The 14,747-nt window shown below is 40.2% G+C and overlaps 1 protein-coding gene across 1 annotated transcript in view; it reads left to right on the top strand.

Moving 5' to 3' along the window:
- The window catches only part of MYLK (myosin light chain kinase), a 181,923-nt gene that overhangs the window by 59,230 nt on the left and 107,946 nt on the right, over positions 1 to 14,747 (top strand). The window contains exons 3-5 of the mRNA XM_088519567.1: positions 9,719 to 9,926; positions 11,716 to 11,764; positions 14,468 to 14,633. Coding sequence (XP_088375693.1) covers positions 9,719 to 9,926; positions 11,716 to 11,764; positions 14,468 to 14,633 — 423 coding nt within the window. The remainder of the gene's footprint in view (positions 1 to 9,718; positions 9,927 to 11,715; positions 11,765 to 14,467; positions 14,634 to 14,747) is intronic.

Here is a 14,747-nt window from a genome sequence, read left to right as displayed (position 1 = left end):
ACTTTTGAACAGAAGTGGTAACAAACACAGTAATTCAGTGTCTCCTGTTGAAGTGGAAATGAATGAACTGCTTTGGTTATTCTGAAAACACTCAGAACACAGCGAAACTCTGGTCTAACTTTTCAAAATCACATTTTCTGCAGCAGAAGTTCACGCAGTTCTGAAATGAGCTGGTCCTATTGGGAAACTTTTGGCATCTCCCTGACACAGAATTAAAGCAGTTGTTTCGTTTGGTACCATTTGGTGGAGATCTTGATTCAGAATAACCATAGCTGGGGGAGAGTGAGGGATGGAGTTAGATATTTTAGCTGGTCACTGAGCCCCTGGAACAATTAGCAAGAGATCTTTCCATTCAGCAGCCACAGTTATTTCCTTCTGAATTCATTTACATTCCTAAAGCCTAATCCTAAATGATCCATAACCACACACGTGGCTGGCTATTTCTTTGCCTTTTTTTTGCATTTTAAACTATTCAAACTGTTCAGCACCTCATAAAATTTAACACATTTTAAAAGGCCTTAGCATCAGTTCATCAATGAAGAAAGCTCCCCCTTTGATACCTCCCCCTCGCCCAAAATGTGCAGCTCTCTCCTTGTTTTGTGGGGTGAACGTAGTTGTGGGGTGTTCTGATTTCAGTGAGGCTTTGCAGCAGGGAAGAGTCTCATTTAAACTGATGGGACTCACCCAAACGAAGGATGCAGTATTTTCTTCCTTGTCTTGCTGGGAATTCTTGTGCTGGCTTTCACAACCTCTCTTAGCCTGTGCTGCAGGCTCTATTCTGCAAAGCTGTATTAAAGTGTGAGGCTACCGAAACCTGCCAGCTTAATAATTTATTATGTTTTCCTGTGGTGTTGAGGGTGGCATTATCATCTTTATAACAATATTTTGCAAAATTCTGGTTGCAAAGACTCTAGACTATTCTGTGTGGAATTTTTCCTGTTACTCTAAGCTGTGCCCTTTGATACCTCTATACAAATACAATTGTGTGATGCTCATGGGCTTCTGTCATTATTCAATATCTGAAGAGCAGCTGTTTTCCTGTGCTGCACCTTCAGTTCACTCCCTGTCTTGATTGTTTATGGGAAATCTTTGGCAGGGAAAAAATGGCCAAAGTTGTATTTCAAGGAAAAAAAAAAAAAAAAGTCCAGGTGAGCTCTGTGGGTGGTTTGATAAAATTCACCTTGTGTGTTTACAACAGTATGTCAGCCGGCTACAATGCAGGAAAAGTAGAAAGGCAGATGTTGCCACTGGCAGTATGATTTATTAAGGCTTTGTCAAAGCACATTCCCATTCTGGGACTGCAGCACCTGTGTGAAAATGCCTGCAGTAGCATAGCAGAGATTTAGCAACATTATCAGCAGGTCCATTAACTGATTAATAATATAGATACACAGATATATATACAGTGTGTGTTCCCCTAATGTACACTGTGCTGGAAAGGGTAGAGTGCACCTTAATAGCATTCCCTGTTCCATCTGAATGATGTTTAAAATTACTTTGGAGCTGTCTGAAGAGATGCAAAACAATGCTACTTTAAATGCCATCAATTTAAACTCATTCTTTAAATGAAATAAAACTTAATTTAGGAAAAGCACCCGGGCATGTGATTAATTCAAAAAGACTTAAGTGCTGCTTAAGCATAGGCTTAAGAACTGCATTGGCTGTGATTCATATCTGAATTTAGAACTTCGGTACAGTCCGAGCAGCTTCACAGGCAGTGCAGCTTGCGGCTCTGCAATTCTGCTTGAGACCTTTGGAAGTAATTCAGGACAGACGGACTTGTTGACTTTAGGGTTTCTGGGAAGGCATTGGCTTATTCAGACAGTTATATTCTGGTGACTAAACACACATCAAGTATGTGTGCACCTCTAGCAGCTCTCTGCACTAAGTTTTACAAAAATTATGGTTAAAGGCAAAAGACAGGAGAAGAAACGATCTGCAGCTGCTGTCTGCTTTTCGGTTAGCAGAGCATGTCTTCCATGGATAGGTCGTAAATTCTTTTCTGTTGGAAGTACCATAAATGCTGATTCTCCTAAGGAGCTGGGCTGGCATGTGCAGCGCTCAGCACCTTTGTAGGCTGCAAAAAGGGTTTGAATAGTGACATGACAAAATTTGCAGCTAGAACAGATCTATCTGAGAACGTCAAACCTGCTGAGGAAAGAGATAGAAAAGTATCTCATTCCACTGAGAGCCTGGACTGTAGGATGGTAAATGACATTTGTCTTTGATGTAGAAAGGCACAATGTAGAAAAATGATATATACCCAGTGCACGTTTCATTAGCTGTTAACACGCAGAAGAGAGATTTTCTCCTGAATATTTCTCTGATTGATTAGCTTAGGCTCAGGCAAATATAGCCATTAGGATGTTAAAAATTATTTGGAAATAAAAACACAGCATACTGTGTCACTCAGGAAATGTGTGTGTTCTTCATCTTGGACATTTCATGAAGTTCTGTCTTTCCCATTCTTTAATTACAAGAGAGACAGGAAAAATGGCTAGGACTGGCAAAGGTATTTTATTGCACCTAGTGCAAGCACAGAGTAATTAAGTGAATTAGGGCTCTTGGTTTGAATAAAACAAGCAGAGAAGGATTTAATCCAGTTCTATACAATGCTGAATGATACAGAAGTGAATGTTTGTATGCTCTTTCTCAAAACATAAGAAACAGAGAGGCACAGTGAAATATCAGACAGCAAGGTTAGAGCAAACCAGAGCCAATTTTTCAGCTGGCATAATTAGAATAAGGAATTCACTGCTGGAAGATACTTGGGAGGAAAGGCAGTGATGAATTCAAAAATTTAAGCAATATCATGGAAGATGGGTCTGTTGATGATATTAAATATGATGGCCTGCTTTAACTGCAGATTGACAAGATCTTTGTGCCAGATGCAAACACGAGAAGCTCGAAAAGAATTGACTGATACATAGGCTGTTTTTCTACTATTGCACTTTGGCGTATTCCTGTTGGTACTGCTTCTTGGGCACTAGGTTAGAGGAGCCTTCAGCCTTATCCAGTACAGACATTTTTATACATATTTGATCTGCTGTTTACCTCTCTGGTTTTGTCTGCTTTTGCCCTTGAGGTTTTTAGTTTAGAGTTTTTATAATGCTTGGTCTTGGGCTTTAAGGTTGTATCCCAGATTTGATCTGGGAAAAGGGGATCACAAATGCACCATATTTTGTACTAGGGGAGGGATGCTAGGGGATGCATCATTTTGGTGTAAGCTACACTTTTCTTCCCCATTATCTCTTGCTAGGCATATACATATTAATCCTTAAAATAGAGTGTAGAGGGGTGCTGGATTCCTGTGGAAACCAGGGTTGACTTTAAAGAGTTCTGGTGAATGGCAAGAGGATGTTTCCACATTGACCCTTCTGCTATTCCCACAGAGCCTTCCATGCAGCCCGGGAGGCCTGACTAAGCCTGTGCTAATGAGGTACTAAGCTGCTGCACTTGCTTGAACTTGGATGCTGCAGAGTGTAGCGTCTGGCTACTCTCTACATTCCCACTATATGAAGGAGGCAAATCTGGTTTGGGGATCATCTCATAGCTTGACATTTTCAGATGGAAAATCCAAACCATCTTTTTTTTTCAGTTATTTGTTTTACACTTCACAAAATTTTAGGTCCACAGCCATACTCCTTATAAAGAGTGCTGCTGTTTTCTAAGAATTCTGTAATATATTTTTGTTCAGATATTTTCTTTTTCTGTTGACATATTTTGTCCATGACCATGATAACGTCCATGTCTCCTGTCTGATGTGTTTTAAGATTGAAATTTTGTCCTTAGGTAATTGTATTCTTACATGCAGTCTTAGGAACTGTGAGATGCACAAGCAGTTTACGAGACCTGGATAGTGATCTGGCTAGCTTATGATCTGAAGTGAAAACATGATTCCTGTCACTAGCACGTCCAAATGGAACGTTGCAGAGGCAGTGAAGCAAAATCTAATGACTTTGCATCACAGTGAAATAATTTTGTATGAGAAAACTCTTGTCTTTTTGCTGCAGATATCTAGATTGTCAGTACCAGCATTAGGGATGCAATAAGCACAGAAGTGTGACAGCAAGGAGTTCTTCCATGCAATCAAGTGGTTCCATGCTTTCTAGGGTGGTTGGACCTTTTGCCAAGGAGCTGCTCAGACTTTTGCAGATTATCAGACAGCAGAATAAAACTCAAAGTAAGGATCACTCCCATAAAAATAATAGAGTCCTTTAACTCTTTACCTTTCACCTGAATACTGCAGTATAATCCAGATATTAGACCCAGGAGCTGTAATCTCAAATCTTTGCATATGGGTTTATGATATCACAGATTTGTAATAGACTTTTAAGAATAAACTGAAATAAGCTGTTCTTCATTCCTGTCCCCTTTGCTGGGTACAGCAGACAAAATGAGTGAGAAGTACGCAGCATTTACTACCGTGTTTTAAACCAGTGAGAACTGTGAGCATATTCTGAAGATGGGCAACAGGCTTTTTATGAGATTAGGAAGAGGGAAGCTCCATATGCATTTAAAGCTGTAGCATTTAAAGGTGATTTGCAGATGTTTTATTCTACTTTCTACTTTTTTTTTCATCTACCTTGCCCTTTTCTTTTTAAAGACAAGGATCTGTTTGAAGGCTTCTGTTGTCATGTTTTTGTCACTGCTCCACATCACCTGGGAGAAGGACCAGATAATTTGCACACACCAGTTGAGAAGATTTATGTCTTCAGAGTACTGTTCCAGGAAAGGTTATGCCCAAAGACCTAATTTATGAGGATTGTGTGCACATGGAAGACCAAACCTAAAGACCAGATGTAATGTATCAGGGTTCAGCACTTAAACAAAAACATGCCCAAGGATCACAGAAAGACCAGTATTGTTTCTTATAGGTACTACAGGTAATGCTTTGAAGTGAGCTATGTTTAGGCCTACTAGTGTATTCCACTTTTTGTTTTAAGTGAGGATATCATAGATTCTAGGCTACTCCACAGAAGAAGGATCATTATTTGCTTTGCTTGCAAGGTTGCAGCTAAGTCACCAAATATTTAACATGTTCATGTTTAACCTTGCCAGACAGGTTCTCTGTTTTAGAGGCAAACTTTTAAAATGCGTAAACTATTCTTGAGATACGGCTTGTGTGTGTTTAAAGTCTCAGAAGGAGCTTAACAATATATCATGTTCACTTTCCTTTATCAAGAACATCTGCTGTTCATTTGTCAGAGCGCAGCTCGGACCTGACAGAACATTGTTACAGGACTTGTGAAACCATTAGCCTGGCCAGAACTGTATTTCCCACCTGCACTAATCAAAACAATAGAATAAAAATGTGCCACCTATTAGATGGAGTTCACATTCTGATCTCTACAGTTTTATCATACTTTTTCTCGTAAGAGTGACAGAAAGAGTTCAAATGCATGTGAACTAGGCTTTTTTTTCATGTTAGAAGCAAGCTGGGAGAGCATGTGCTGGAGTATATACAGTTCTTAGCATCCTCTACTAAGTGTGCTCTCAAGTACTTGATTTCCCTCTCAGATCTTTTGATGAACATTAAGATACAGAAACCCTTAGATCTTGATTGAAGATGGGGAGAAGACACTTGCCAGAGGTTGGCAGGATGACCAGGATTGTCGTAAGCCACGTCTGCAGAACAGCAGTTGCTACCTGAGTTTAGTCTCTTGGGGCTGCAGAAAGCTGCTGACTTGCTTCAACTGCTTGACTTTCAAATAAGCTAATCGATAACTTGGAATAAAATGAACAGTTTTCTTTTTTTGCTAAAACCTAGACATTGGAGAGAGGTATGCTCCCTGTAGAGTCTGTACTCTATTTCAAGTGTAAGTTGCTATATGCGACCTTTTCACTTCTTGTATAGGATTACATTTACATTTATTTTCATGCTACTTAATTAAAATAGCATAAAACAAGAGTGCATCAGAATACCCTAAACTGCCACTGTGACGCATCTGAGAAGGCCAAATGCTCTGTGGGTTCTAAATGGGTACTCAAGCAGCCTTTTTGTGGAGCACAGTTACTGGCTACATTGCAGAAAATCCTTCTTGTACTTAGGAACAGTCAAGAAAAAGGGTCACTGAATATATTTGGCTGTATTGGTCACTGAGTGCCTGTATGATTGTGACAGTGGAGTCTGGCTTGTAGGAACAAGTTTTTGGATGTTGCTGTCCTTTGGAGGGATAGTGCCATAGATTTATTGTATTTTTTTTCTCTCTCTCTCTCTCTTTTTTTTTTCCTGGGAACTTAGCACCATTCCTTTTCAATGAGATTCCCCCAGGCCTCGATGCAGAACTGAATCCAGACTGTAGAAGTGTCAAGAGCAACAGCTCTTCCCTCTGCCTGTGTGGATGGACAGACCAAAAGGCCTGTTTTATCTTAGCAGGCTTCGAGAAGACCCTAAGCTGATGGGTCCAGCAAAAAAATGCAAACCCCATTTTTGTGCTAATACCAGGGTTATTTGCTGCTTGCTGACAATTTTCTATTTGTTAGCATTGTACAGCCAGTAAAGAACAGTCATAACCTCGTTGGGACTGGCAATATCCAAGCTGTAAATAAAGGTTATAGCCTGGTGCTGCTGGGCATGAAATAAGTAGATAAATTTATCTTTGCTGTGGATTATTCAAGGCAGATGTTTTCACTGAGCTCTGGAAAGGTTAGGGAGGAATATAAAACCTGCTACAGTTCTGGAATTAATCCATTAGGATCAAAACCCAGTAACCAGTGATTCGTTTAAGGGTCCCTGACACTTTTATGGCAAGACTATGTATTTCAGAGTGGGCTGGCTCAGTTTGAAACACATTCCAAGCCCAAATCTGAAATAAATCCGTGTAGAAAAGTGGTTCTGTAAACTTCTGCTTTCCCATCATTTCATTTTCAACAAAAATTGAGAGGAAAAAAAATACAGCATTTGGGAAGGGAATGACTCAACCTTTTGAAAGGGATTGGCATGCTGATTGTCTGCATTTGTATTTTGCTATTGGCATTTCCTAAGCGTGGAGGTGTGGATGAGCAAAATAACACAGCTGTAGCACGCATGAAATAAACAGATGCGGAAGAAATGGAAAAATACTTAAAGTAGGTTCAGCCATGTGATACTGGATGGGCATGTGTAACCAGCTACCTGAACCTGATGGATCAGATAAAAATGGCCTCATGTGGTCGAGGAGGGACTCAGGAATATGATAAAACAAAAGCAAAAGTGGGAGGAAAATGTTTCCCATAACTTGAGCCCCCATAGTTCACCAGGGAAGTGATTGAAAATTTCTGTTTGGGCTGTTTGAAGCTGGGCAGAACAATATATAGTAAAAAAATACCAGATGGAATGATTATGAACTGGAAAAAATAGTAAATATAGTGGGTGAAATGTAATTGATCACTCATTTTCATAGGCCAGAATCTCAGCAACTGTAAAATGATGTGTTGAGGCTAAAGCTAGTCAAGACGTTGTGATGGAATGTGCTGGGAAGGTTGCTCTTCACGCCAACCCAGGTGCTACTCTGGATTTACTGTGTCCTCCTTGGAACAGCAATTTCAAAGACATTTTGCCTAAAGTATCTCAAATTTAAGAAAAGTTTAAGTTAATGTCCATTAGAGCAGGAGTGAGAGGTAGAAACTCTGTTCTAATGCACCCTTTGGTAAATCACTTAATCTCTTTGCTGGTTTCTTCATCTAAATAGAGAAGAAACATAGGTAATTGCTAAGCTGATAGTCAGATAGGGCTGTCTGGTACAAGTTACTTTCTGTACCAGTGAGCACATTATCAACTCACGAGTGTTACACTGCTGGAGAAGTCTCAGCTTGATGCTTCGGATCCCCCTCTTTGGCTGCCCTGCCAGCCCACTCTCTGAGTAAGCACTAATCCAATGTGCTGCAATAGTGCTAAGAGACACAGTGGGTGGGAGCTGCTGTTCTTCAGATAGCACAGGAAAAGAAAGGCATGGCCACACAGAACTTTAAAAAGTTGTGATAATTGTAAACAGTTATCAAGACTTGCTGTTGCTCAGAATCCCACAATGCCTTCCTGCCTAGCCATGCCTAGAGCATGGTTGTTACACAGGTAAAGACAGACTTGGAAAGAACTCGAGAAGTTTGTACCAGAAGCAGAAAGATTTTCCAGCTTATTCAGTGTATTCATACAGCAAACATTAATGTCATTTAACAATGGCTTGTATAATAAGTAAGTAATGCCAAGAAAAAGGGGTCACCACATTGCTAACAAAATTAATTGGTTCATAAAAGGAAAGAGAAGCATTTCTGACAGCTGTAAATTAAGCTCTGACAGATGATAAACCCAGCTGGAGTGAGGTGGAGCAGAATTAAAAATGAAAGGTCTTGATAGAAGAGAACCTAATAATGGGTAAAACTGGTTGACTAAAAATTGCAGTTCCTGAGAGACTGAGAGGAGGATGGTGGGAGAAGTCTGGACAAGCTGCAAGCAGCCTTCTTCAAATCAAAGCAGGTCATCAATATTTTGCTCACCTGGAGGCTGAGGGGCTTCCTGTTCAGTTGCCAAGTTTTGATGACATAGATCAGGATGCAGCATTGCTACTTTCTCAGTGAGCAAACACAGCCACAGAGATTCTTCATCCCACTTCATCTTGATCCACTCAGTTACTTTATGGCATTTAGGCAAAGGATCAAAGAGCTCAAGATGGAGAACTGACATATCAGAGTGGGGGAAGACGAAAGAAAGGGGAAGTACTGTAATCAAGAGTTTTTTATGATGACTGAGGAAGTGTTCTAACAGTTTCTAACAGTTAACACATACTAAAGAAACCTTCAAAGCCGATGGCGTCTTTCATGAAACAGAAGAAAAACCTTTGCCTGATGAGTTAATTCTGTGGGGAAACTGCTATATATCTGTTTTTCTCGTCTTTTATGAAAAAAAGAAGACATAGATCCTCAGCTGTGTTTCAGCCACTTCATTGCAATCAATGACTCTGTTCTCAGTGATGCCAACTGAAGATCTGTCTGTGAATCTTCAGGTATCATGAATTCAGGCAGGGATATGTTAATATGGTTGCTATTTAATGAGCAGAGGGCTGCTTTCTTTTCTTGAAACTTCTTCTTTGGCCTATCAACAGATCACAACCACACTTATATGTAACAGTGTGCTCGTGTGAATATATCTAGGTCTTTATATCCTGTCACATAATATCAGTCTGCCCCATAATGACACTTTTTCAGATGGCAACTTCCTATCTTCTGCCTTTAAAGACCAAAACAATAGATGACAAGTTGAAGTGCCCCTATCTCTTACCTATATATTGGTGAGAGCTGCTGCTTCTTGGCACACTTCAAAATACTTCTATACAGATTTATAATATGCGTCTAATCCTTGGCAATTCATGGTATAAATACTTGGCCTATACCCTTTGTGTACTTAGTATACATAGAGAACACAGACGTTCTGCTTTTGTGTGGGAAGCCGGGTGCCAGGGTTCTTTGTTAGCCTTTGGTACATCTGCAGACAAACTGTTCCAGAGGAAAATTCTTGCTGTGTAGGTATCTGTCCGATGACTAGTCTTATGACTTTAACAGCTCAACTTATCCAAGAGTTTCTTCATTTCATTAGGTTCTGCCATTTGGCTCTCAGAGAGCATGTGCTTAACAGCTCCTGTGTCATGAACTTTCCACTGTATTGCTAAATGTCCAGCATTTCTTCCTAATTCGATCATCTGTTGTTTACCTGCTTTCTCCCTTCTCTCTCCCACCTTTACAGGTCAGAGGCTACCCAGAGCCTCAGATCACATGGTACAGAAACGGGCACCCTGTCCCCGAGGGCGGACATTATGTTGTGGACCGCAGCATCCGGGGAATATTCAGCTTGGTAATCCAGGGGGTGCAGGAAAGCGATGGTGGAAAATACACCTGCGAGGCTGCAAATGATGGTGGGGTCCGTCAAGTGACTGTGGAACTGACCGTAGAAGGTAAGAGGGTTTCTCCTGCTGTTGTGATGATTATGGAGTTTCACTGAATGGACTAGGTGTATTAAGCTGTCTGATTAAGAACACAACTGTACATACATGCTTTCTCACTGGAGCAGGAATAAGACTAGTTGCATTGCTGTTGTCTTTGCAAGAGTGATCTGTGCGGCTCTGCCTTTCTCGGGTGGATTTCACACTTTAGTACATTTTGTAAGGAACTGCATGCAACTAGGTGAACTTCAGATTCAACTTCAGATGTGTATGATGATACACTACTTAGAAGAGTCCTGGAGTTAAACTCATCTCTGAAAACTATGTGATTTTCATGGAAGCCACCACTCAGGACAGAAACGCAGTCCTGGAAAGTAAGGGATTTTTGCTCAGGCAGTAGAAACTGTGGCAATGTGGATATCACAGGCACTGAGGGAGTGGATTTCTGGGGTTCTCCATGTGTGCTCCCATTGCCAAAGCATAACACCTGGTTGCAATTGTATTCTTAATGTCGCACAGGAAAGAGCTAAGATCAAACCCAGGAATTTTTAAGAGAACACCTGCATATTAGGTAGTTGCAAACTGTCAAATTTAAAATGTTAAGGAGTGACTCAAAGCCTGGGAAGGATAGAAATCCATAGCACTGCTTCTCTCTCTGTAATTTGGTTATGTCAGGGATCTGCTGAATATCAAAGCTTCTCAGGTCACAATTTTGTGTTAGATCCCAGAAGTAAAGCAAAAATCCTCAGCAGTGCTGAAGAAAATAGAATTTGGCTCTATTCAGAGTCAAAATCTCTTACAGAAATATGTGGAGTACACACTGAGATATGCATAGGTCTGGCATGATTGTTAATGCTCCCTGTTCTGAAAATTATTCAAAATGTTTTTTTCCTATTTTAAAGTTGTCCAAATGACAGGTCACACGGGGGCAGAGTGTTTTTAAACTTTTTCTTTATCGACTGTTTTGACCTGGATTTTGTTACACTTTGAAAGCAATACTCAATGACTGAATTTCTCAGAGTTTAAGAATTACAGTGGTCTTTATTCTAATAATCTCCCTATAGATCCTGATAGCAAAATGCAGAATTCTTCTATATTCACAAAAAATATCTTATAGGGTTGACTACTACCTTAAAAAAAAATATGTTCCATACTGTATAATTGACCCGTCTGAACACTAATGCAGAAAATTACAAAGCTCTAGAAGAAAATTTTATCACTCAGGATGTCGCCCAGGATCTATCCACATCACTACCCCTTTTTTTCTGTGGTGAAGCTATCAGGAATTCTGCTTGCAGCAGATGGCGCTGGGCTTACGTGGCTTTGTGCACAGCGTGGAATTGCTCACGCTGGCAAGTCCAAAGCACTGTTCTGCTTCAAAGGTAATCCTTTTACAGAAGCAGCAGTCCGACCAAACTCAGGAATAAAAAACAAGCAAAGAAATACCTCTTTAAGAGTCCAAAACCTTTTTTTTTTTTTTTGGTTGTGTAATTTGTCTTGCCCTATATATTTTTTCGTGATATTTTTTCATTTTTATATACTTTAAAATGTTTTTGCATGAGTAATCTGCTGTGTTGGTATTGCTGAGCACAGGGCTAGCTGACAAGTTTGCTAAAACCTACTCTTGAAGACTACAGATAACTTTAGACTACAGATAACAACCTTATTCTACAGGTGTTGCTTTTCTCCTTTGTATTTGAAAGCTGGAGAAATGCTTATTTTACATAATTCTTTATATCTGTAGTCCCCAATAGTCTTAACAAAACTTCTGACTTCCTATCTTTTTGTCCTATGCTTACAGGAAACTCTCTGAAGAAATACAGCTTGCCATCCAGTGCCAAAACCCCAGGGTAAGCAGTGTAGTGGCTCTAATACTGTTTAACAGAGACCCAAAAAAAGTTTTTTTTTTTTTTTTTTTTTTTTAAAAAAAAAGGACATGCACTTCACCTCTTTTTAAGAGTTTCTTGTTTTCTGTCTTTATTTCTGATTTACTTGGAAGGCCAGTCAAAACGGGTTTGGTTCCTGCTCAGTTCTCAGAAATTCCTCATTAGAGACATATCCTCCAAGGTCCTCTGCTGTGGAAGAGGGCGAGGTATTGGGGAAGCCAAAACCTGCTTGTTCTGTACAATGTTGCACTGGAATATAATAAAGAATGTTTTAAACTGATTTCTCCCATTGTGAGATGGTGATAGCAAGACAGGTTCTCAGAAGCAGCACTAGTTTAGCTTAATCAATGAGTTAATAGTCCGTAGCCTCTGTAGAATTCCGTGCCAGCTACAGCAATATTTGAAAAAATCACTCTGACATTTGTGAACTCAAATGCTGTAAGTCCAAACCTCCCTTTATCCCAAGCTGAGCAGTTACTGAGAGTGCTGTTCTGTGAGTAAAATTGTTGAGGCTCTCCTGAGGGCATAAGCAGCATGATGCACATGGTGCTCACTCACTCATGCTGGTAGAAATTCAGCAGGCTGCAAGCAGAACTTGCTGCTGGTTTCTGAGCTGCAGTATTGCAGCCTCCTCCACTGCTCACTGTCACTCAGAACGCTTTCCCTGTGGCTACCATGAGTCTCTCTGTAAAGCCATTGCAACTGCTGCTTTAAGAGTGGTTATTAAGAAATTAAATCAGCTGGAATGGGCATTCTCTCATATTTCAAGTCTGGAAGAAAGACTTGTTCTAGTCTAGTGTAACTGTAAGCAAGAAACTGCAGGGTGATCTGCAGTGACCCTGGCGTGCAGGAGGGCTGCCTTACCACTGTGTACTTTCTGCTCTGCAGTTGGCATTTACAATTACATGAACGTTACAGCTTGTCTGTATCCATCTCTGCCAACAGTGGAGCTGGTTTCTTTTATAACTAACTTGAATTTAAGCAGGATTATGCTTGATTTACCCCACTAGGACTGAGTGGTCCCAAAGTCTTGAACCAAAATTAATTTTTCTGATTATGTTAGTGGTCAGAATACAGATAATTAAAATTGAAATTTCATTTTCTTCACTGTGTATGTTTTGATTTTTAGAATTGATGCAGATTGCAACTGTGAAAATAGGCTGGTAACTTTTTGCTCCTTGTATGTTTTGCTCTGGTTCAGCCAGTTACTAATATAAAGGCATGGAGAGTTTATGCCTTCCATAAACATGGCGGAAGAAAGAGAATAATAAAAAGAAATGCAGATTTGCATTTGTGTATGCCTAGTAAATGGTTGTAAACCTGCATGGTATAATAACAATTTTTGTTTAAGGTGTTAGTATATGTGCTGAATACTTGATTATAGGGACATCACCTAAATGTTGTCACTAATGAAAAGAGATCTTTAATAAGCTTTTATACTCTTGTTTAGAGGTAATATGAGGAAGCAGACAGTAAAAGCTAGCAGCTATTTAATTCTGTGATGGAGGTATTCCATTTTAGTATGTTGCAGTCACCCTTCTTCCCAAAGATTTTCTGTTATTCCTCATGTCCATTTAAATTCTTTCATCATGATCTTGTCTTACTCAGAAACTTCAAGTTGCCTATACAGCAACCACCATGTCTTGGCAGTACCTTGGACTGAGGCGGTGATGTCTCTGTTAGTATCCGATACCTCATAGAAATGGAGAGGTATTGGCACATCTCATTTGCATGGGGTAAGAGGCCACCTGGAGAGGATGGCCCTGAAAAGGGTTTGGCTTGCTTGAAATTGAAGGCTTCAAACAAACAAACAAACAAAAACCAACCACCATCTCTCATCTGTTAGTGTGTGTCTTGATTGTACCAGGTCTTCAGAGCCAAGCGTGCAAGGCATAAGTTACACTTGTCTTTTTCATGCTACGATACTGTTTGCTCTTTCATGGCTGTGTGACTGAGGTTCTTGGACTGTAGGCACTGTAGTTTTGTTCCACGCGCTGTTCCACAGCTGTGCCATCCATGTAAGTAGAGCTGGGATTTTACATCACAGATAGTCTTTGCCATTCTCTTGGATTGCTGTACTTTGCATTTGTGTGCTTTTCATACTTGCTTTGCAAATACTGTAGTGGATGCGATTACAGACAGAACCATTCCCAGGATTCATCAGAGATTTCTCAAAAACAAATTGCTGATTCATAATCATAAATTGCTTGATCATCACACTAAGGGTCAGAACCACATGGCAAAGAACTCTGAACAGTGAACAAGTATCCTCAGTAATCTAATTGTAGGCAAGTCAAAAACAGGAAAGATGAAAATCTACATGTGTGGCATGTTGGCTGTGATTTAATTTGCCCAGATCTACTTATAGGCACCTCTAGATTGTCCCCACGATTGGATGCGAGTTTTGTCTGTGGTGGATGAAGACATATTGCATCACGCTGTTCAGTTGCATGAGGAGGCAAGGGCAGTCGTTGCCAACATTGCATTAATCCCACTGGCAAAAAATTATACTGTGTTAGGCTGAAAATTTGGTAACTGCAGTTTTGCTTGCTACCTATGATATATTCTAGTTGGCAGACCACTGTTCTGAAATGGTTCCTGAAGTGTGCTCTAACCTGAACAACTCACAGTTCTTCTGTGAACCTAGGATGTTGACTGCCTTTCCAGGGGAAGATTTACTGTTCCAGCTGTGGAGCACAGACCAAGCATCTGGGGAGAGAGTCCACCGAAGTTTGCTACGAAACCCAACAGAGTGGTCGTGCGTGAAGGGCAGACAGGCAAATTCTCATGTAAAATAACAGGACGACCTCAGCCTCAAGTAACTTGGTTTAAGGTATGATTTCCCAAGAAATTAATGTTTTCCTTCTGCCATGAAGTTTCATATCTTGAAAGGATGAAATGTGTTTGCTACTGTGGTTTGCTAAGTTGTTATGACAAGAATTTTCAT

This window comes from Tinamus guttatus, unplaced genomic scaffold (genome assembly GCF_059628265.1).
Source record: "Tinamus guttatus ecotype Peru unplaced genomic scaffold, ASM5962826v1 Tinamus_guttatus_pri_ptg000060l, whole genome shotgun sequence".
NCBI classification, from domain to species: domain Eukaryota; kingdom Metazoa; phylum Chordata; class Aves; order Tinamiformes; family Tinamidae; genus Tinamus; species Tinamus guttatus.
The sequence above is the reverse complement of the archived record's forward strand: the minus strand, read 5'-3'. Positions and strand labels throughout refer to the sequence as shown.